The sequence below is a fragment of the Ascaphus truei genome, chromosome 3, assembly GCF_040206685.1.
Source record: "Ascaphus truei isolate aAscTru1 chromosome 3, aAscTru1.hap1, whole genome shotgun sequence".
In the NCBI taxonomy this organism is placed as follows: Eukaryota; Metazoa; Chordata; class Amphibia; order Anura; family Ascaphidae; genus Ascaphus; species Ascaphus truei.
The window spans coordinates 413,047,855-413,071,573 of record NC_134485.1 but is presented as its reverse complement, the minus strand read 5'-3'; the positions used below and the strand labels follow the sequence as shown (position 1 = coordinate 413,071,573).

General features: G+C 42.1%; 1 protein-coding gene across 1 annotated transcript in view; it reads left to right on the top strand.

The window, feature by feature from the left end:
• TSKU (tsukushi, small leucine rich proteoglycan) overlaps nt 1-16,713 on the top strand; it is a 38,207-nt gene extending 21,494 nt beyond the window's left edge. The window contains exon 2 of the mRNA XM_075592664.1: nt 10,389-16,713. Coding sequence (XP_075448779.1) covers nt 10,397-11,449 — 1,053 coding nt within the window. The 5' untranslated portion in view covers nt 10,389-10,396 and the 3' untranslated portion in view covers nt 11,450-16,713. The remainder of the gene's footprint in view (nt 1-10,388) is intronic.
• The last annotated feature ends 7,006 nt before the right edge of the window (nt 16,714-23,719 follow it).

Here is a 23,719-nt window from a genome sequence, read left to right as displayed (position 1 = left end):
TTTGGTTGGTTTGTTTTTTAGGGAAATGGCAGCAAGGGCCATTTTTTTGTTTTTAATATGGGAGCCCAAAAAGTCACAATACGCAAGTCTATACGTCCGTCCCTGTTCTCTCTTCCCGCCATCCCTTTTTGTTTGTGGGAGTCAGACTATGCAGCAGGTAATAAACAATCTCTCAACTTGTTCTGGCTTTGACCTCCATTGTGGCCCGTGACCAGAAATAACTTCTCGTTTTTGAGCAGTCTCGAGCATATACCAGGAGTGGGCAACTTCATCCTCAAGGGCCACCAACAGTAGGGTTACATGTCTGGCTTTTTGATTGAAGGTCACTGCCCGGGAGGAATATTTCAATAACTATAAATGTAAATAGTTTTATGCTAACCGTAACCAACAGGGTTGGTTTCACGCTCATCCCTGCTTAATCACAGGTGGCTCGGTCAACGTGGCCCCAGTCCTCCTTGCTGCACGTGCGGCATGGTGGTGCGTGCAGAGACTACAGCTGCGGTCTGTAGGGGGGTGGGGGGCACCATGACTGGGTATATCTATCCTGCCATTGGCTGCGCACGGGAAGACTACATTCTTGTCTTCCCTGCCAGCATGCGTGTCACCGCGCTTTGCGCACCCTCACGCGAGCCGCCATGACCACTGGAGACTCGGCCTGGACGTTGGCCAGTCATGGCATATGCTGTGGTGGGAACTCTGACCCGGTTTTAAGACTTTATCTCCAAGTGTACCTTCATCTCCCCGCATTCCAGCCCTGCCTTTACTCCTCCTGGTTTCATGTGTCTGCAGAGCTGAATCCAGTGTGAAAGAGAAACCTTATCTGCTGTTTATTGTTCAACTTCCAAATCCTGTTGGGTGTTGCAGGGAATTTGCCTTGAGCTTTGCTATAAAGCCACAGATGGCCAATTAAAAAAAAATATATATATCTGTGCAAACAGATCAGGGTTATGTATGTATGTATGTATGTATGTATGTGTAGAGGTATCAGTACTGTGTTAGCCGAGCTTCAGTAATCAAAAAAATAAATAGATGATACTGTTCTGTGGCTAACGAAATGCTTTTATTTGTGCGAGCTTTCGAGACACTGATCTCTTCTTCCGGCGATGTTACAACGAATGAAGCAAGCAAGCAAAGGGTATACTTAAAAACAGTGTCTCTTGGAATGTTATCTGTGCTTGTCCTTCCCCCGTGTGGATGAGATTTATGGCTAGAGGTGTTAAATGGTTCCTGAAAGTAAGTGATGTGAGAGAGTGTGTGTGTGTGTGTGTGTGTGTGTGTGTGTGTGTGTGTGTGTGTGTGTGTGTGTGTGTGTGTGTGTGTGTGTGTGTGTGTGTGTGTGTGTGTGTGTGTGTGTGTGTGTGTGTGTGTGTGTGTGTGTGTGTGTGTGTGTCATTGTTTTTAAGTATACCCTTTGCTTGCTTCATATCTATCTATCTATATCCTTGATATTTTTAGTAGTTGGCACCTGTTTGAGACAACTGCATTTTAGTGTCATATAATCTATCCATTTCTAGCACCCCAGGACTGCAGACATAAAAGGCAGTTTTTTTTTGTTTTTTTTCCCCAGCGCAAATCATTACACAGAAAATGTTGCAGAAGGCGCACGTTGCTTTGTTTTTCAATATCTGCGCTCTTGCGATAAATATGGCTGCAATGTTAACACATATTTGCGCACACTTACTTATTAAATTGTCTCCTGTTTTCTTGGAAACGTTATGTACATGGCGCTATTGAAGTAGAGAGACATATCTAAGCTGGGGGGGGGGGGGGTTGGTCATGTGATTGATCGTGGGGTGGTCACGACCAAAAATGCCAGGGGTCTGGTAAAAAAAAGTCACGTATGTACAGTATGTTTTTATTGACAGTATTTTGTAAGGAAAGAATACTGACATTTGCACGTTCTTCCCGGGCAAACACAAGCAAATATCTGGAGCTCACATAAGTCTGACCACGCAGGAACATATACAAACCCTTAAATCTTATCAACCTGATCAGACTGCTGCAGCTTTCAAGTTTCATTAATCGCAGATCCGCTTTAATGTTCTTTAAACAAATAATAAGACGAGATATTAAACGGCCCTGAAAATGCTTTACATTAGCATGTTTCATAGCGGTGTAAAATGTAGATGTAAGTTACTTGTGCTCTTAGCTGCATGGAGTGGTGATAAACTGCGTTGGTCCATCGGGGAATGATGCAAATCACATGTCTTTGAGTAAAATGTTTTGTTTTCTGCACCCTAATTTTCTTAATAGTTCTTCCTTTTTTGTTTAGTTTGATTTTTGCAGAACATTCCTGTTTCTTGCGTCATTTATTTTGAAATAATGCTGATTTCTGCTTTTAAATTGCTCCTGAGTGAAAGATTTTCAGATCAGGTGTTGTGATTTTGTATAGTAGAATTTTTTTGGGTATATTTTTTACTTACGATCTAGTTTAACGACCCTTTTTGTTTGCATGGAAACTGCTTTTGTGAGGGAAGAAAGGGCAGGTGTGGGACTTAAAAAAAAAAATGGACAGTTAGATAAGGTTGGTAATCTGCTATATAGGGCATGACCATGAAGCTCCCTTTCAAATAAGGTTGTATTGGGGGAGAACTGCACCTTTTTGTGACACTTGATCTCAACAGGGGGGGGGGGGGGATAAACTGCATAAAACTGAATGCTCTCAATTCTCATCAACAATTGGCCCCATTTCTTTCTGAACAGACTAATTAAATAGTTAGGCTAATTCCATAGCGCTTTCTCTTCATGCTAAAATCCCCCAGGGTGTTACTCAAATATGTAAAGGTGTCTGGCATCTTTAATGAGCACCCTGCAGAGCGTCCAGGTGTAACAAAAGGTTTGCCGTTTAGCCGAGTCTCTGGAGCTCTGCATACAAATAAAAGTTTGTATAGTGACACAGAAGATCAATGATCCAATTAAACTGCAGACGTTCAGGTACTTGCAGGGATTCTTCGCCTTTTTTTTAAAACTTCCCGCATCTAAAGGTGCCTGTGAAAATGAGCGCACTGGCAATTTAATGGCAAGTATCAAACGTCCAATAAAACAGAGCAGTTGGTAAGCGCCTGCTGTTGTCTTTGTCCTAATTAACGGCACATGATGTTCTCCCAGAAGGCTTTGCTGCTGGGGCAACACTGCTTGGTCTTTTCAGAACTTGGGGGAGAGAAAGTTACACGTGGGGTTTCCCAACGCCCACAACCTTTTCTTTCCTTGAAAACTAAACGTTTTGCAGTTTGCTGGATGTCTTTCTTTTGATTGGAAATCAGTTTCTATTTTTTCTCTCTGTTCCAGCAGGAGGCTTTTTTTTTTAATGTTTTTTTTTTTTTTAAGTACTGGTTCCTTCCATTTAACCCAGCGTTTCCTAAGCTTGGGTGACAGTGATGTGGATACTGGGAGATACAGAAAGGGGCTAAGGAAATGGAGGATATTGATTGTGATGTTGATATTGATTTAATAGATGGTGAGTGAGAAATGGTAACAGCTGGGGCAATCCTTGCACTTTAACATCTCCGCTGCTTCATGTTCCTGCAATATGTTGGGTAATGCGGTGGTTCCCCATTTTTTTTTTTTAAACTAGCCGCCACTACCCCCACCCCAAAAATTGGAAGGATTACTAAGGGCCTCATGCAGAGAGCAGCGCTATTTAGAATTGGAGAGGGGAATAAAATTTAGCTTTATTGGAGAGTTTTTTTCTCCATATGCAGAAAGGGCATAAAACTGCATTTACAATCCTTTCTGCATATGGAGAGTTTCAACCAGCGCTATGAGCGCTGTTGAAACTAGTGGGGAAAAAATCGCGTTTTTTTTTTCCCCTCCACCGGCCGCGGAGCGCCAGCTGCTTGGTGGAGAGGAAAAATGTTGAAAATTGCGCCATTTTTTTGGCGCGAACAGCCACTAGATGGTGTTCGCGGCTCTCTGCATACGGCCGTTTTAAACACTGGAGAGATTAGGATCTCTCCAGCCGCGCGGCGAGTTTCAAGAAAAAAAAATGGCGCTTTTTTTAAAACTTGCCATTATCTGCCTTTCTCAAGGCAGAATTCGCCAAAACATGCCGCTTTCCCTGTTAGCGCTGCTCTCTGCATGAGGCCCTAAATCCTTGTTATGACTTAAATAGAAACAATAGCCGTGTTAGTACAGTTGCAATAGTGCAGAGTAAATGACTACATCAGTACTCGGTGATGCCTCTGCAGTAACATTAGATATTCTAAGACCAGCTTTCGAGAATTCTCCTTCCTCAGATCAGCGATACTGATTTACATAAGATTCCCTGCCTGACCTGAGGAAGAGAGATCATCTCCTGAAAGCTTATCTTAAAATATCAAATGTTAGTTCTTATACTGAAGTTCTCATTTACTCTGCGCTAAATCTTGTTATACACATTTTTTGTTTCCTACAAACATGGCTGTGGCAACTTTCATTTGGCTACCGGGGGTGAGTCTGACCCTGCAGCCGTTTTGTACCAGCTATGCAAGTATTCTGCTTTATTGCTCTATACCTATTTTCTAGTACAAAGCCGTCTCATCACAAAAGGACATTCCAGGCCTGTAGATCCTTGAGGGTGTTTTTAAATGTATTTATTTTTTGTCCTGGGGGCTTGTAAAGTAATTATGTTGTGTTCATCAGATAAAGGGGAAGGGCAAGAAGTAGGACGTGTTTCACATTGGATTCTCCATCCTTGACATCGTTTTACGTGTGGTTAAGTGTTTTCAGAGGAAGCCAATTACTCTGCTGTATTGGTTTAAGCTTTTCTTTGCTCGCCGTGCTGCATATCCCCCTTGTGTTGCGGTGCAGTCTGTTCATTATTACTCTGCGCTGGTGACTTGTCCATCAGTGGTCTAGCAAACCAGTCCTCACAAAGCAGCGTTTTCTTCTCTCCAAGAAGAACCCAACATGGCTCATTGTGAGGATGGTAATGGAATAAGACAAAGGCCAAGCCCAATGGTCAATAACATGACTGCTACGCTGATTCCTAGCAAGGAAAGGTTTTTTGCTCCTTGGCTTTTGTTGGAGGGACCAGTGTCTGGGCAGGTTAACGTGTTGAGTGTCAGAGGGGCCTCAACCTCTTCAGCACTCCCAGTCACGTGACTGCCCCGTTACGGGTGACAATGTAGATCGCGTCCAGGAAGCGATCTCCCCTAGCAAAATGAGCATTTGTTGTTTTTCAGGGGGGACATAGCGACTGTCCATGGGGCCCCTGGAGTATCACTCATGATGGAGTAGCTACCTCTCGGAGCACTCAAATGGTTAAATCCAGTTAAGTACACACTGTTTACTTCACTGTAAAACTACAGTATATCCCTGGGGGAAATGTAATGCTTTCCGTGCAGGAGCATTGCTGTGGGCTGCAGGCGCCAGCTTGGGAAATGCCATGTCTAGGGAACATGGCTGTAGGTCCAGTGTCCTGTCTCTGGCCTGGTTCACGCATGGGAACTTGTTTGTGTGGCTTTTTGCAGATTGACCTTTTGGAAAATAGCTGCCAGGGAAAGACCTTGTAAGACTGACCACTTGTCACTTGGAAAAGCACTGAGCACAGCAACAGCAACGCAGCACCCCCTTGCACAAACTTCAGCCCTGTAACCCCACTGCAAAAATAACGCCGTGCGGTTTTTACTTTGAGATCTTGGTCGTTCAAAAAAAACTCCAGGAGATACAGGAAAGTTTGTGAGGTTAAAATGGAGCTCTCCTCAGAGCCCAGCGCCAATATATAAACGTTACAATAGTTTATTTTAATTCCCTGCTGGAGTCGTCGTCTTCCCCTTTTTTTTTTTTTTTTTTTGTTTTTTAACTCAATCTGAAAAAAGAACTTGTTTTTTTTGTTTTGTTTTAAAAAAAAATTAAAAGGTTTACCCAGGGAACTCTCCCTATCCAAAGGGGTTTCTCGCCTGCATTTGTGCACAGTGCAACTACTTTTTATAGCATGACAAACAGTGCCGGTATAACGGAGCTACATTTCCACACCAATGTATCAAATCGGACTCAACGTGCTGTAAACCGCTTTGACCCCTGGTTATTATAAAGGTCCTACTTTTTCTGAAACGCCTTCAACAAAGCTCTTTTGGTGACGTTGGAAAAGGTTAAGCAAAAGCAACAAGGAAATTCTGTAAAATCCATGTAGTGTGTACCCTGCACTTCTCATTACCATCTCACCACTGATTATAATTACAAGCGGCCGGGCTCCGTTTATATGCTATATTGTGGCTGCAATTCTGGTTGTATCAAGAAGACCAAGCCCTGTCCTGTAGTTACCCCATCTCCCCTAATCTTCGTTGGTTTGTTTTTTGTATATTTTTTTCTGTATAATCTGCAGAATAACGTGTCTAAAAAATTAAAACTTCTGTGACCTGAAATACTTGGTGTAAGAGGGGGGAGGTTTGTGGCAAATGTGAACACAATGACAGAAGTGTTTTGCGCTGACTGAAGGGGTTAAACGTAACCCTTTTCCTGCCATAGTATTTCTGTGCCGTGCACTCTTGAGCAACGAGGGGAAAGCTCTTTGACCCATATTTAATAAAGCTGAATGCAATATTCTCCCTGTCTCCGCAGTACTTGTGCACAGCAAGTCACACTAAGCCCACTACATTCAGAGAGCCTCCCCCCCCTCTGCGGAGGCTGCAGGACCTAATCTCTCTCTCTGTTCTGAAGGAGTTAACGCCGACCTGCATTTAATCTGGTTTAAACCTGTTTTAGACATCAATTAACACCTTGGAATCTCAAAACTGGCCTCTTGGCTCTGGGCGTCTCATCTCCGCTGTGCCTGCTTTACTTGAACATTCGGAACAAGTTTTCCCAGTGGCTAACAAATAAAGAAGCAGAGCTTGTCTCGCAGAGAAGAAAGTGCCCTGTAATTGAGGTGACTTTTGGCTCGCCTTCACAACTTGTCCTAAAGCTGCAATAGTTTACTCCTTAAGCTGATACACTAGTGCGCAAACTGGGGGGGGCATGGGTTTTCTAAGGGGGGCGCAGCGGTTCCAGAGCCCCCGTGCTTTTCCACCAGGCATGTAAATTAAATGCCGGGGTAGGCGCGAGGCCTCTGCAACTTCACTTGCCTACTCTCAGCCGGCTCTTCCGTGACGCGTCACCATGATGTCGCGGGGGTCATGACGTGTGGAGCCCGAGAGCAGGTAAGGAAGGGGGGGGGTTACGAACATAAAGGTGTGTGTTTATGTGTATGGCCCATTGAGTTGTTGTAAACCCCCTTACCCACCCCACACAAAGAAGCCTATATAAGTTTAACGCCAGTGTCAGTATCTCGCCTCTGTGAGTTTATAAAAATGAGGATGGCCTGAGTCTCTAGCTCTGGGTATCCAACTCAAGTCAAGAGCTACAAACGGGACACATTTTCAGGATATCCCTGATTGCGCCACCTGTGCTGAAGTGGGGATATCCTGGAAACCTGACCTGTTGGTAGCTCTTGGACTGGAGTTGTCTACCCTGCTCTAGCTTCTACTATGATAACCATGGGAACTCTATTTTCAGACCCCAGACACTTCATATTTCATACACTTAAATCTCCTAAGCATAGCATCGGATAAATAAAAACAAAATAACATTTGAAAAAAGCAAAAAAAATGACATAAAAAAAGTAAAAAAAATACTGACTTGGCACAGGTTGATTTTTAATGGTGGCTTTGCAGCTTGGTTCCTTATGGTAAATACGGCCCGTATTAATGCTTTTGAAAGGATGGAATGTCGACTGGTCTCCTTCCGTCATGTATGACGAAGCGATCACTTGTCACTTTCACAGAGGCACAAAAGGTCTAAACCTTCCCTTTTTTTTAAATTTATTTTCTTTAAAGCAATATTTTAGTAATGCTCTCATTAACCAGTCCAATGTAACAGGATACATGTTGGGTAAGCAGCTTAGTCTTGGGTTGCCTGTGGGAGCTGTAAATGCGTGTCTATTGTATTGATATTTTATGGCTCGCTGTGTGCAAGGGGTTTGTGTGCCCCATAAAACTAGAACGTCACTGGGGTTGAAACCGGCTCTTCTTATTGTGTTGTAATAGTTGCAGAGTACAGCTGAACCCCGTTATAGCGCGGTGCTTGGGGTCCAAAGAATGTGATCGCATTGTATGCGGATCGCGTTGCGTGTTTATATTAAAAAAAACAAAAAAAAAACCTTTGGCGAACATTTCACCTCTCTGTTCCGCAGCTTTAGCAGGAATAGAGGAGTGGTGGGGGATCCATTCTGATCCGGTTGGAACACACTTGCGTGGGTCCTGAAGGGGTAACTGCATTTTTAGTGAAATACAGGTGTACACTGGATAACTGCCTCTCACCAGTGTTCAGATGCCCAGAGAGGGGCAACCTGGAAGCACCTGTTAACATTTCAATGTTGATGTGAACTGGAATGTGTCATTGCGATTTATTTGCAATGGGTACGTTTTTCTGGTTAAAACCTGCTAAAATTGTGTGTACAGGCATACCCCACATTAACGTACGCAATGGGACCGGAGCATGTATGTAAAGCGAAAATGTACTTAAAGTGAAGCACTACCTTTTCCCCATTTATCGATGCATGTACTGTACTGCAATCGTCATATACGTGCATAACTGATGTAAATAAGGCATTTGTAACAGGCTCTATAGTCTCCCTGCTTGCGCACAGCTTAGGTACAGGTAGGGAGCCGGTATTGCTGTTCAGGACGTGCTGACTGGCGCATGCGTGAGCTGCCGTTTGCCTATTGAGCGAGATGTACTTACTCGCGAGTGTACTTAAAGTGAGTGTACTTTAACCGGGGTATGCCTGTATAATGTTCTCCAGATACAATTTTCTCTGAGCCTGCTTAATTACATTTTTACATAAATAGCAAATAAGTTAAAATGTTACTTTTAGGAGAGTTGGGTTTCAAGAAAACACGTTGCTAATTGTCTGACCCGGAACAGAACTTTTTCTGTTGTGATTAAGTTTAATATTTCTTGAGCACTGTGACTGCTGCTTTTTGTCATGAGACTAACTCTTTCCCCCCCCCCAAAATAAATAACTGTTCCCATGGTAACTGCTAACTACTATTATAGGAAAGCTGTACTGATAACAACTAGAGATGTTTCAATCTGTGGTTTGATTTTACATTTGCCAACTTTCTGTTTCACGGACACCCTTGGAAAGAAATGTAGCACTTTTCTACTTTGTGATTTAGACATTCTTGTGAATTGTCCATGAAAGTGGCCTCATTTCCTACCAAACCTGCCTGACTGGGGCTGCGGGACAATATAATTATATGCAAGTGCAGTGCATGGGGACGAACACCGAAACGATGCTTTCATAAACTGTCACCAGCTTCCCTGACCCCTCTACCACTTATGTAGTATGAATAAATAGATCGGGGGGGGCGGGGAGGGTACGTATATCAAAGTTCAGTATTGCAGCATGGGTTCTCCGGCGCTGAATCCCATTAACTTCAGCTCCTTGGACCTCCTGCCTTCGAGGGGGTGCCAGTTTCTCCTGCAGTTTTCAGCTCCCTCGTCACATGGGCCAATAGGAAGCCGAATCTGATATGTCACCGCTTTCACATGGCTCGGCAGCTTTGAAAAGCAGACAGTACCAGTACCGCAGGGTGCCCCCGTCCGCCGGAGCTGAAATTAATGGGGTTTGGCTCCAGAAACCCCTTGCTTTTTATCCTATATTGAAAAATAAAAGGCTTGGGTTGTCTTTACGTCCTAACCATGTGAATTACTTGTCCTAAATTTTAGTGGTAGGTATATAAAAGCAACCCAATGAAATGTTAAATGTATCATTACTCGAGTAATGTCAATCAGCATTCTACATGGGTAAATGTTCTTCCTGTGTTGACCTACTTTGCCTATCCCTGTGTAATGTAAAAAAAAAAAAAAAATTTTTTTTAAAGACGTTGAACCTTTTTTGTTTGTAAATGTATCGGCCATCAGTCTTCATGCTCGGTAAATGCCACTTGTCACTGCTGTTTACAATAAAGCCATAGCCTATACTTTTTCTCTAATCTCAAGGGGTGCCCAGCGATAATTGTACTGTCCTTGTGGATGAAAAGATCCCTGAACCCCTTGAGTGCCAGTGGTGCTGCAGCCCCTCCCCATAGCCCCTCCGACACTAGCGATCTTTTGTCCAATACATCACGTGATCATTCCATTCCGTCACTGATGATGGAACTGAAGAGGAATTGTCCTCTTCCATTGCTCTCCTGGCAAGACCATGGTTCAACATGACTATCCCTAGAAACACAGGCAGATTGATATAGCTGCCACGTCATGGGGCACCTGGAGTGCCAGACACCATGACGTAGTGGCTATGTCAAACAGCACCCCAAGAGTTGAAGTGTTTTTATATTGATCTTTACTATTTGCAAGAATATCAATCATATCCCCTTTATAGCACGCTTTTGTTTTAACCACATTTTGTCATTTTGTTTTTGCAGGTCTAACCATGGCGTCAAGTACCTGGTTCTATCTTCTGCTTGCCATTAGCTTTGTTGGTACCAGCAAGTCCTGTTCCCCAGGATGTCAGTGTGAAGTGGAGACTTTTGGCCTCTTTGACAGCTTCAGTTTGACCAAAGTTGATTGCAGTGGGGTTGGATCTCACATTGTTCCTGTCTCGATTCCATTGGACACGTCCTACCTGGATCTGTCTTCAAACAACCTGGAAATGATCAATGAGTCAATATTGTCTGGACCCGGTTATACCACATTAGTAAGCCTTGACCTGAGTTACAACCGAATCGTGAAAATCACCTCAACGACTTTCTCGAAATTGAGGTATCTTGAGTCTTTGGATCTGAGTCACAACATGTTGGAGGTCCTTTCAGATCAAAGCTTTTCTTATTCACACCTTGGAGAGATTGATCTGAGTTTCAACAAGCTACGGGAAGTTAAAATGGACGCATTCACATCAAAAGGCATGGGGAAACCCATGACCATAGATCTATCAAACAACTTGATTGAGTCAATCTCGGGAACCCTGGACAGAAGTATTCCAAACATTCAGAGTTTAACCTTGTCTGGAAATAAACTAAACTCTGTGCCAGGTCTTCAGGGTATCCCACTCCGGTACCTTAACTTGGATAGAAACCCAATTTTCATGATTGAGAAGCAGAACCTTTTGGGACTTAAAGATTTAACCCACTTATCTCTCAGCAACCTACATGATTTAAGAGAGATCTCGCCATATAGTTTCAAAGAGTTATCATGTCTCCAGGTACTTGACCTTTCCAGCAATCACTATCTGAAATCCGTAAGTGCGGCGATATTCTTTGGTTTGGACTCCTTGCAAGAGCTGAACTTGTCGAGTACCAGTGTTGCATCCTTACCCAAAGATGCACTCGGCTATGTACCATCCATAAAAAGCATCACCTGGGGAAATATTCATTGTTTGAAGACTGTGAAGGAAAGCCGGTTTCATCGACAAACTGGGCTAACGAGACAGAACATTTTAAATTGCTTTGATGACAATGGGGCTGTATCAGCGCCATACGTCTTGTAATTTGTATAATCTTGTACAGTGAACTGCCCTGGACTATACAGTGCCTTTTTTTTGTAAAGAATTGTCTATTTATGCATTTCTACAAGCAAATTATTGAGTGAGGGTTTCACAGTGATTATTGTACGTGTCCAGTTCTAGATTCCAGTCCCCATCTGTAGAACCCCAAAGGAACACATTCAGAAACAAGTCCTATTTTTTTTTTTTTTTTTGTATTTTATTCTGTGTTTAGACCAATTCAAGTTCTGCTGCCCAGTACATGGCGATCAAAATGTTTTTTCTTTGCTGTGCTTGGATAATGAAAGTAAAAGATCTTGGTCATGGTTCTTAAAAATTATTAGTTTTACTGAATTTATCATGCAATCACGTGTTTTGGTCTCAGAACAAAGTGCCTTAATATTCCTTTGATAGGCCAAACGCTGATCAAAGCGCATGCCAATTAATCAAAGCAAGAGGACTGAATTCTTCCATTAATTTACAGTATATGCAATAATATCTAGACCTGGGTTAGCCAACTCCAGCCCTCGAGCAACCAAAAGATCAGGTTTTTAGAATATCCCTGCTTCAGCACCGTTGACTCTCAGACTGAGCCACCTGTGCTGTATGAAGGATATCCTGAAAATCTGACTGGTTGGGGATTCTTGAATATTGGAGTTGGCCACTACTGGTCTAGACTGTGTCGTTCTTTCTCTTTCCATTGAAATGTGTGCAAAGTCTGTTCTTGAACCGCAATAATGGGAACAAACTTGCAAATGTTTTATGACCATGTCACCTGAAGCTTGATGTAATAGCTGGAGCCTATATGATCAGTGTTAATGATCTGTAGGACCTGCTTGTGTTGGGGTTTTTTTTTTTTTTTTTGTCTACCATTTCATTATGGAATTACTCAAAGGTATTCACAAAGTTGGAATTAATTCCACTGTCTTGGTGAAATCAGGACCCCCTTTTTTTTTTATTTTATATAAACCTGTATAATGAAGTAAAACATTATAGTAACTCGGTGGTACAAGCAATGGGTGTAAGATGACAAAGAAACTAAAATGCTAGTATTTATGAATCGAAATGTGTGTATGTACCATCTAAAACTGCTGACACATTCAACCCCATCAAACCCATCTTGCGTACCGTTTGTTAATGATTTTAAATATCTGAAGAGGGACTGAAATGTAGCGTCACACTTTGCTTGAAGACACAAGCACCACAGATTACATTTATGTTTTACCTTGGGTGTGGATTCATCTGTTGGGTGACACAACAGTCTCAAGGCAGTGGATCCATTTTTCAAAGCGACAGGGTGTTTTAGATATCTATCTCCTGTTCAGAATTTGTTGTGTATGTATATAACCTATTTTATAGGTTCTATCGGATATGTTGAAGCTTTTTCCGTAATGGTTTTTGTTGTATTTAATATTTTGTACTGACCTTTTTTTGTAGGTTTCTGCATGAACTTTAATGCTGAAACCACATGACCGATTAGGGTAACGGACCAACACACTTTAAAGTTCTTTAGTTTATACGGTTGAGTCCCACAACAATAAAGAAGTAATTTTTCCCTTTACAAATTAACATTTAAAAAAAATTTTTTTTTTAATATTTTAATTCAGTTTACACGCCAATATAAAATCCCCTCCTAGCTTTCAATATTGTTGGAATGTGTGTGATTTTTAGGGACGTTCTTAAGTATGTCCTCTACGCAAAAAAGTAATCTGTAAGCGCGTTTGTAAGGCTACGCTTATAGTGCCGGCGACGGTCGCTGGAAAATCAAATAGAGAGAACTTCCAGCGATCACGACTGCGGCAATGCATTTGTTTTGCTGCGGCGTCGCTGTCGCCGGCACTATAAGCGCAGCCTAATTCTGCCCTAGTTACTGCAATTTGGGAATTACTGCTTTATTCCTTCATTAGGATTAAATCCATGTGTAGATACATTGTAATCTGATATATTCTAGGGGACCAATATGAGGCACGAACAATCCACTGTTGCAGCATCCGTGAAACCAGTGCAACAAGTACTGTGAAGAACTGTCAATCACTGCTCCGCTGTACTCGTGCCCCACGATGCTCTGCAAAGCTTGACGCAAGGCATTGTGGGGCGTGCAGAGCAGAGATTGACAGCTCTACCACCAATGCGCTGCTTTATATGGTCTTTCCTGCACTTTACCCCACTGGTGAGACTGTGTGGTACTTACTGAGCCCTGCTAATGGATGAGATTATAGCATACAGAGCTTTGGAAACCCGCCAGGTCTCTCCAAGCGTAATCTTGAAGGTTTTCAAAGCTCTGCCAACTATAATTTAATATGGGAAGAACTCCTGTTGGTCCCTCTGACAGGTATCACAGTCAACCAAGAGATCTACATTTGTGACCAACGTTACTGCTAGAAATGTGAAATTTAATTTTTCAGCAGACGCTGTATCTAGGCTGTATCTAGATCACATCTATCCCTTTTTGCTGCCCAAGCAGCATACAGTATTGCCCTTCCTGCAGGCAAGAGGTTACGTAAAAAACAAGATGTGAGCTTCCTCTATTCTGTTCTCCACTGAGGATTCCAAGTACATCAGATTACTAAAAATTTAAATTCTTAAAAATCCAGGCTTGCCTTCGCTTTTGTGTAGTTTTATTTTATTTGAGCAATATGATCCTTTTTTTGATCTGGAGCAGCGGCTCGTGTAGCTTTGCTCTGAAGCAAAGTTACACAGTGAACTTTCAAACACCACTTTTTTTTTTCTTCTTCCTAGAAATTACTTGAAAGCCTCTGATTTTGTACGTGTTGTGGGCCACATTTAATACTAGAGTACAACAGACGTTTCCATAGCACAGTATCATGGTAACGAAGATCTTTGCTTGCTCTCTTCCCCTGACCGTCTTATTCATTGGTCGCCAAACAAAATAAGAACACCAGTTTCTGTTATGGCCCTTTTTAATAAGTGTGTGCATAGTCCTGCTGGATGGCCGAGTGCAATGACTTGCCAGCCAATTACCCCATTGGATAGTGCACAATGGAATGGTTTGTGGTGCGAGTCACATGACTTTCAGTCCCCATGTACCACAGGAATCCTGCTGTCCTCACAGCTGCATCTTTAGTTGCCGTTTTTGCAATAGGAATAGTATTGCATATGTACAGTGGAGTACTCTTACATACAATTAAGCCTTTTTTTTATGCTTTTTTATTTTTTGTATGTTTCTGTAACTCTCATTTGAGCTAATTTTTTACAAATCCTTATTTTTGTAAATAATATTACTTGGCCTATGGCTAAGCTCTGAATCCCAAAAATTACTCATAGGAAGGGTGTTATTTATTGGCAAATTTATAATTGCCCACCAATATTACCCGAAATTTACATTCGACTGGATTTTGATGGTTTGCTCAAAGATTTCCGTGTTTTTTGTTTTTTTTCTCTCCTACATGCATTTGCTGAGAGCTACACCTGCCCAGGCGTGTTCATTGAATGGAAACAAAACTGTTAAATAAAAGTCAGTGTTGAGAAAATTTCACATTTTGCTTAATGATGTGATTTTGGGGTTTTACCTACCAATGAGGGGTTAATTCTGGAAGAAGTGTCTTAAAGGAGAAATTCACTCTTTTTTAGGCTTCTTTGGGGGGTTTTCTTTTATGATTTCTTCACAATACTGTAGGGTGTCTGTATTCCTGTCTAGATTTATTTTTATTTTGTTTCCCTGTTCATCTTTTAATTTATTTATCTTCATTTTTTTTTTGTTACCAAAAAATTGACCCAGAAATCGACATTTAATATGGATGCTAAGCTTCTATCGTTTAGGGACATTAAGAGCCTTATTTGAAAACGTTTTTTTTCTTTTTTTTTTTTTCTCCGAGGGCATTTTTTGTAGTCTGCATGTGGACAAAACAGCTTGGTGTTTGCTGATGAAGTGGAGCAAGTGTGAATAAGCCGACAGTTGCCACTCTTCGGCAGGATTTTGGGCCTTTAAAATAAAGATGCCATTACACAGAGCATCATGTATATATAGTAGGCCGACTTAATCTGAACCTTTTTATCTTTTAAGATATTAATTTTTTCACACGCTGACAATGTGAACTGCTTTTTTCTTTAGAAATTGATAAAAGGATTGATAAAAGCTTCTATAAAGTACAGGTTTAATAGGGATGACCCATCGGCAGAAAATGTGCAATTCCAACTACCACAAGAAGCTATTCTACAGTAATGTTCCAATGTCATAATTTAATGTAACCCTGACAACTTTTATTTATACATATACTTTGTAAGTGAAAGGTAACCTTTTTTTGAGGACGGAGGCTTGCGATTTATGTCCGAACATGGGAGCCATTTCTGGGAATTGTGATTTACAATAAATTATTATGAGCCAATTTCTAGATTGGGTGCTGATATATCGCAAATGTTGATGTTGCCTTTCCAATTGAAGTTTTATTTTTATTTTTTCTGCTGGCAGAAAATGTGTACTGTTTGTCATATTCAGATTTTTTTTTTTTGTAGCAATATTAAATGTCTGGGTTGCAGGTAGTGAATATTGCTGCCCTTGTATCACCTGTATGGTAAATCAATACCCCCACAGGTCAATCTGTTGCCAGCGCCAATACCACAAACTTTCACTTTAATTGGGAGTGTGAAATCAGTACTGCATTCCTTTCAGAACTAGACAGATGATCTGACACCAGAAAGTGTGCTGAGGATGCAGCTTTTAAGCATTGTAGGGTGCAGATGTTCTGCCTGCAGGTGAACAGAGTTGGTATCCTATTTCACATACTACAAATGGTAGATCGGCGTTATCAAACCTCACAGGATGCCTGGAGATGAGAGCAGCCGTTTCAAACAACTTAAAATATAGGTCTTCACTTCCAAACACCCATTTTCTCCTTTTTTTTTTTAAATTTATTTTATGAGCAGGGGTTTGTCTCCTATGAATTGGAACTTTCTAAAGAGCAGATTTGACTTTTGTGTGTGTGGCAACTGTTCGTAGCAAAACGTGTGTTCAATAATGAAGCATTCTGATTTTTTGCTGGCAGACATACATTTCCCTGCTGAAACGCTGCAGTTTGTGCCCTTGTACCCACCTGGCATTAGTACCGATGCCTAAACCGCCACTTCTCTAAAGTTGGTTACGTTTGTGGTATTTGCTGCTCTCAATGACTTCCACAAAATTAACTAGCTTTTTTTTTTTTCTTCTCAATTGCACAACATATGAGCTTCATTAATGTGTTTGCAAAACCCATTTGTGTAACGTCGGTTTGATATGAGGCTATTCATTTTAATAAAGTGATTTTAATAAATAATCTAGTGTCGTTTTTTTTTTTTTTTTCCAAGGTTTTCTTCTTGTCCTTGTTGTGCTTCTTGCTCTCCCCTTGTATCCTTTATTTCAGCCTGCCTGGGGTAAGAAGAAAATCTCATTTGAAATCTAATGGAAAATCTCTGCTTTGCTACTCATCCCAGTCATGATTGATGGGCATTTCAATTATAGGCATATTTGTGACGTGCATATTGCACAGAACACCCCCTCCAACTCTGCTTACAGCTACGTTCTCAATTGGCAGAGGCGAAACTTAATGAAACAACGCTTTTTTGTTTATTGCAACAAATTTATATCTAAACGGAAGATTTTTATTTTAAGCATTGTAAATTTTGGGTTGCATTAAAGTCGCAGTCTCACCAAGTGCATTTAGGTTGGTATCCTGCAGTGGTAGGGAAAACCTGTGTTACAGGGACGCTATCTGTACGAAAGCCAATTAGGTAAGAGCACAGAGGGCCACAATCCATTAAACTTGTTGCCCTCTGAAACATCACCATCATTTGTCTTGGCAGGGCCTGTCCATCCTAAAACCAAAGTAAACCAATTCCTGTCACCACTTTTTTTTTTCTTCCAATTATCTCTTTATTGACAGATACATGAAATATTATCAATACAGTATATTACAACTAATCAATCACATTATCCAGATATTCATACTGTCCCTTTAGCGGTAATTGCGGTGCCATTTTAAAGTTAAAATTCTTTCTATTTTAAACCAGGTACACAAACATTTAACAAAGCTCTTTTGTAAATACAAAGTCTTCAGATTGTAACTACGGCACTTCCTAAAACGCAGGGCGAGAGGAAGGTGCGCCTGGTTAAAATGGTTAAAAGGGAATACACACAAGAAAATTGGCTAAATCGGAAAAGCAAACCTGTGGTTTTAGCATAGTATAGATAATTTTAGATTAACGTGTATTACAAAGTAATGTTTTTCCTGATTCTTCTATTAATCTCTTGTCTCTTTTTTTGGCATAAACAAAGAGCAGATATCCGCACTCCTGATTATAGGGTAGGTATAATGGAAAGCAAAAAAGTCTCAAACCTCCAGGTGGAGAGTAAGGCTAAGGCCCCGGTAATGCGCGCCCGCGAGATTGGCGGCGCGTTCAGCCGGTTCCCCGGTCTGCAGCTCACTGCAGGCAGAGAGACTGGGGTGGCGGGGGAGTGACGGGGGCGCGGCCATGACGTCACCAGGCAGGTTAGCCCTCATTGGCTGAACCGCTGGGGAGCGTGCCTAATCGCTTGACGCGAGTCCTGCTCTCAATTCTATTGAGAGCAGGAGCAACTCTCGCCCGAGCGCTGCGGCCCCCCCTCGCAGCGGGCCCGGCGCCATTGAGGGGAGGGCTCTCGTCCGTGCAGCGTCCGCCACAGCGGACGCTGTAGTAGGCAGCGGGGGCAAGGCATAAGACACCCATCAAGTCTCCAAATTAGATGCACTCGACACACCTATGTTTCGGTGATCTAGTGTGTAATGGTGCGAGAGTCCATAATGGTACAGTATACACTAGTATAGAGATACTTACTGGTGGCTAGAGCCAAGTGTCATTTTTCTTTATGGAAGCAAGTGCCCTGAACTGTAAGAGGATGGGGAGTTCCCCTATACTCCCTTTCATTTGGTCTCCTTGCCATCTGTCTCTTTCCCCATGCTCCCTTTCTCCTGCCCCCCCACCCAGTACCCCATAACATTGGCATTATCCAGTCCGGTGGCAGGTTCATAGTGGTGGGTATTGAGATACCAGCTACTGAACGTTAGGGTCTCCTCTCCTTGTTATCCGTCCCTACCCTCGTACCCCTTTTTAATTATAGGGATATACAGTCTCCACGGTAGTAGATGGGACACTTGCTAGTACCTACCAGCAGATGCCACATACTGCAGATCTCCTATGCTGCTATATTTGCTAATTGGGTGCAGCAAGGACCCACGATCTAATCACGGATTCGACCTAGGATAGTTACTAATAGCCACAGTAACACAATGTTAACCGTGCTCAACTAGATTAATAGTAGGAATAGTATACATTTTTAATACCAGCGTGCTCAGTCTGAGTGGACCAGGGTATTGTGGTCCAATGTCCAGTAGCCCCCAGCCGGTGTGGGGGGGGGGGGGAACCTTAGAAAGAATGAAAAGAAATGGAACAGACAAGCACAGCCTGTATAAGCAAGTGTATTGAACACCGAAAATATAAAACATTCGCTGCTCACTTACATGTAAGACTCAACGGGTGTAGTGGACCACTGGTGAGCTGTTTCTTCGGTGAGTTGGATAGCCTCGCACAGGATCCCGGAAGTCTCGATGTCTCGTGAGATTTCACCTCCGGATTGCGTATGCAGTGTTTCACTGCTGTTCTGGTCTCCACCTCTACTGGATATAGATCCAATGTGGTCTTTCTCCCTCATAATAGAGGTAAATGAGAATTTTAATCCTTATAGAGATATATATTAGTATTTTATCTGGTAGTGTTAGGACCTGTGAACTGGGTCTGCCTTGTCGTGGCTCACAGGCTTACAATGCTTTGGCCAAAGTTAAACTAAATGACCCTTTTTCAAGAGAATATATAAGTATTTTACTGTGTATTTTTGTCATATTGGATGTAGCATTGGGCTTCTCTGTCGTCTGTTGTATACATATGCCACGCTCAATAGCGCTCCCTTTTGGCACTTATATACATATATATTTTGTGGGGGCTCAGGGGTTCCCAAAAAGTGCTTGCTGGGTGGGGTTTTGTGTGTTTTGTTTCTCCACAGCTGCCACCAGAGTGAAAGACCAGGCCCCCTCCGGGTGTTTGGCTTAATGCTCTGGGTGCCTCCAACAACCATTAATCCTACGTGTTTTGCTCTTTAGGAGCTTCGTCAGGGGGGGGTTACCTTTATTCCTCCTCATCCACCTTGTCCAATTAATAATTCTAATTGGCTACCAATTGGTCAGATGATATAAACCTCAAATAATTCTAATGGATACCACTAGACTTTTGCCAGTCATCTCGTTCTATAGTCATTCATATCTCAAACGAGACCTTGACTATGTTAGATATAGTGGCTGCAATAAGATTTTAGACAAAAAAAAAAAGGTCCTTGGTATTAAGTAATATGACTTTCAGAACAAGTGACTGGAAAATATCGATCACACATCGGGACTTCCGGAATCCGGTGCAGGACGCCGGCCAGGGAGAGACTGAGAAGCGAAACTATACAACTCGCCAGAGAAAAAGCTCACTGCGGAGGTACCAGTACCTGCACTCCACTAAACCCGTTGAGTCTTACTCACATGTAAGTGAGCAGTGGTTGTTTTATTTTTGGTGTTCAATACACTTGCTTATACAGGCTGTGCTTGTCTGTTCCATTTCTTTTCATTAATATCCACAGCAGTAGGTGGGAAACTGATCAGTACTGACCAGCAGACACCACCTATTCTGCTGATTTCCTATGCTGCTATTTTCACTAATTTAGATGCTGCAGTGACCCACGATCCAATCATAAATTGGACATAGGAAAATTCCACTGTTACATACTACAGGTAACTAAGCAGCAGGCTGTTGCACTTATTACCAAACATCTGAGCAAGCAGATTGGCTGGATTTTCTGGCGTATTATGTGCTACACTGAGCACCGCAGGGATCTGCCACATAATTACGTATTTTTCTAACTACTTTGGTACACACCTTAGGCAACTAGGTAGCGGGTTCCTACACTTCTGAATAACGGAGACCAAGCCTGTCATACCAGCTCAAGTGTTTATTACACACCACTAACCCATATTTAAGCGGGCCGGCTGATACCTCTGGTATAAAACAGGGCCTTTATGCAATGACCTTGAATATGTCCTAAGTAGAGTTGACCGTTGTCCTATTTTTAGGCAATTTTTTTTTTTTGCCAATTACCGCTATCTGCTATGTAACGGCGTTACAGACTTACGTTCAATTGCTGATCAACCGCGGTTTTACTGTTTGTTCTATATACTCCTCTTATTTCATTGTGTCTTAACATTATAAGGTTTAAAAGACATTTTTATTAATCATCCACCATCTATTCCGGTTTGGGGCACTTGCTTCCAGAAAAACCTCATAGGATGGGGGAAGATGAACCAACAGGGAAAGGGAGATGTGAAATAAATTAGGATCCTAAACGACAGGTGAGGGATTCGAGAGACACAAAAGACCGCAAATAGTGCGAACTAGTTCTCGCTGTTCAAGTGGAACGGACAAGGTTATCGGAACCTTTTTTTAAAAAAATGCTTCCAGAATAAGTTTTAATTTAAAGTAGGATACTGAAGTGAAAAGGAATAAACCAAGAACAACATATACGCTAGTGTTTGAAGTTCAAGGTATAACCAGATGTTGAAAAAGTTATGTCTTGGAAGATAAAAAAAAGTGACAAAAACACTCATGTGCATGTCATTACCCAGAATCCCTGGCGGCAGTGGTAGTATTGTATGCGAAGGCACGTTCTATAGGGCCGGGCGCGCGCGCGGATTTTTAGTTGGCTGACGTCTGTCAGCCTTTCTATAGAAGGGCCGCGCGCACGGCAGGGAGAGGGGAGCCGACAGACAGCGGCGAAGATGAGGAAATGTATCTTTTCGCGCCGCTGCCTGCGCTCAAATGTGTGTATGCATGTGTTTGTGTGTGTGCGTAAATAACTGCAGACATAAAAAAAAAAACAATATTTATTAAAGTTTTTTTTCTTTAAAAAAATCTTATCTAGGACTTACTTTCACACACACACACACACACACACACACACACACACACACACACACACACACACACACACACACACACACACACACACACACACACACACACCCCTCTTACCTGCAGCTCCCGGCACTATATACACGAAAAGCATGCGGCACGTGCATGTGCATTCGCACGCTGTATATTACAGCCCTAAGAGATGATAGTGAAAAGCAGGGTTGCAGATCCGTCTGAGACATGTGAATGTGCTCACAAGTGGTATTTGTATTTGCAGTTCAAGGTAAGTAGCTTGCTCCAAAAACCGTTAAGATGAAAACCACAAGTACTGGTAGTGGGTCTGCATCTCTACCTAAGAGGAAGGCACCGAGCCTCTGCACGGCATGTTTTATTCATATGGTCACTGAGGATTTCCCATAGACAAACCTAGAATTTCCGATTCTGTAACACTTTCAGTGTCGGAGAGGCCGTGGAACCAGAGTGCCACGGCCCCTATAACATGATCGCTCACGTCATCTGGCAACCCAAAGAGTTATGGATTTAAGGTTTAAGTTGTAAATTGTTCCATCAACAAAACCTGCCGAATTCCGTTTTGGACCTGTAATAGTGATGGGCTAATCCTCCATGATCCTCCATGATCCTCCATGATCCGGCTACAATGGATCTAGCAGCTAGGGTAATCTAATAATAAAATTATTATTATTATAAAGTTATATTCTCTTTTTGTGAGGCCAACCAATGGTCAGGAGGAATTTGTCGATTTTTAGATGCCTGAGATGACATAATATTTCCGTCTAAACAGAAGCCACCTACAGACAAGACCCAACTATCTGAATGCGCTTCTAGTCGTTCCCACCATCACCTATGCTCCTTCACCCCCCACCTACACTCCCATTCGCTCCCTTTGATTTACAGAGGAAGGACTCCTAACAGTTCCCAGAATCTCCTTGACTTGCTTTGGGCCCGAGCTTTTAGTCACGCTGCTCCCACTCTCTGGAACAGTCTGCCTCGTACAGTCCGAGGCCCCCCACCCACCCCCACTTTAGAAATCTATTTTTTTTTAAATGAAGACTGGCCTGTTTACCCAGGCATTTAATTAATGAACCACAACCTGTCTGGCATTTAATAGTTACAGCCTGTATTGTATCTTTCCTTGTGTTTGGTCTCTTGTATAACCGTAAATGTTTTCTTTTTCCCTTTTTGGAACTGTGAAGTGCTTTGAGTCCCAGTGGGAGAAACCCCCATATAAATAGTTATTTATTATTACAATATATGCAATTTCTCCGGCTGAAACTTCTGCCTACGTAATATTGAGTCACAGGAGTAACTTTGTAACTAATTGATTTATACATAGTATATATGGTGACCTTCCCCCAGATCTCTCCTCATTCATCCACACGGACCGTTCCTCTTGAACAGGGATCTCCAAACTACGGGGGCCACATCAGGCCCCCCCACAAGATTTTATCCGGCCTGCAGCAACTTGAAATATATATATTTTTGCTCATTATATATTATTTCCCAGTGTAAGCACGGTATCCTTTCTTTGTAATTGTCGCATTGCTCTTTTGTTCTGAATCATATCATGCTGATTACCGCAAAAAAGATCCTAATAAAACGTATTCATAAATATATCAAACTTATTCATAAATAGATTCTTTTTTTTCTTCGACCCGCGAAAATGTGTAGAACATACGATGTGTCCCTCATACTGACAAGTTTGGAGAGCACTGTTCTTGGAGATCCAACTCCCACCTTCTCTCATTCATCGGTAGCTAAAAGTTGTTACAAAATAGATACAAAATCCCTCTTCCCAGGACCGTGGGTTTCATGCAGCAATGACATTCTGCACGCTCAGCATTAGGAAAACATCTTAACATATTTGATACATTCCTTGGAAAATAATTGCAGTTAAGTTGGAGTGTCCAGAAGTAAAAGTGAAAAATGGAGCTATACCGCAAGCAAAAAAAAAATCACAAGGTTGGATTGTGCAGTTTTTTTTATTTTTTTTATCCTCCCTGCACAAGAAAAAAAGAAATCACTGTAGTCAATGTCTTAGTTGTGTGTGTATTCTGTCTGTTACTATGGTGCAGCTGCTTGTAAATGGGAAGTGTTGCCAAAACGTCTGGTCTCCAGAGGGGGAAAAAGTATTCTTGAAACATTCTGGAATAGCACTGCATGATTTATTTGGTTTAAACTTAAAGTAGCAGTTCCACCCCCCCCCCCCCCCCCCAGCCACATTTTTTATTTTTAAACCGGATGTGAACAAGGGGGTCCCTGGAGATGAACCACGTTATTTTAAGC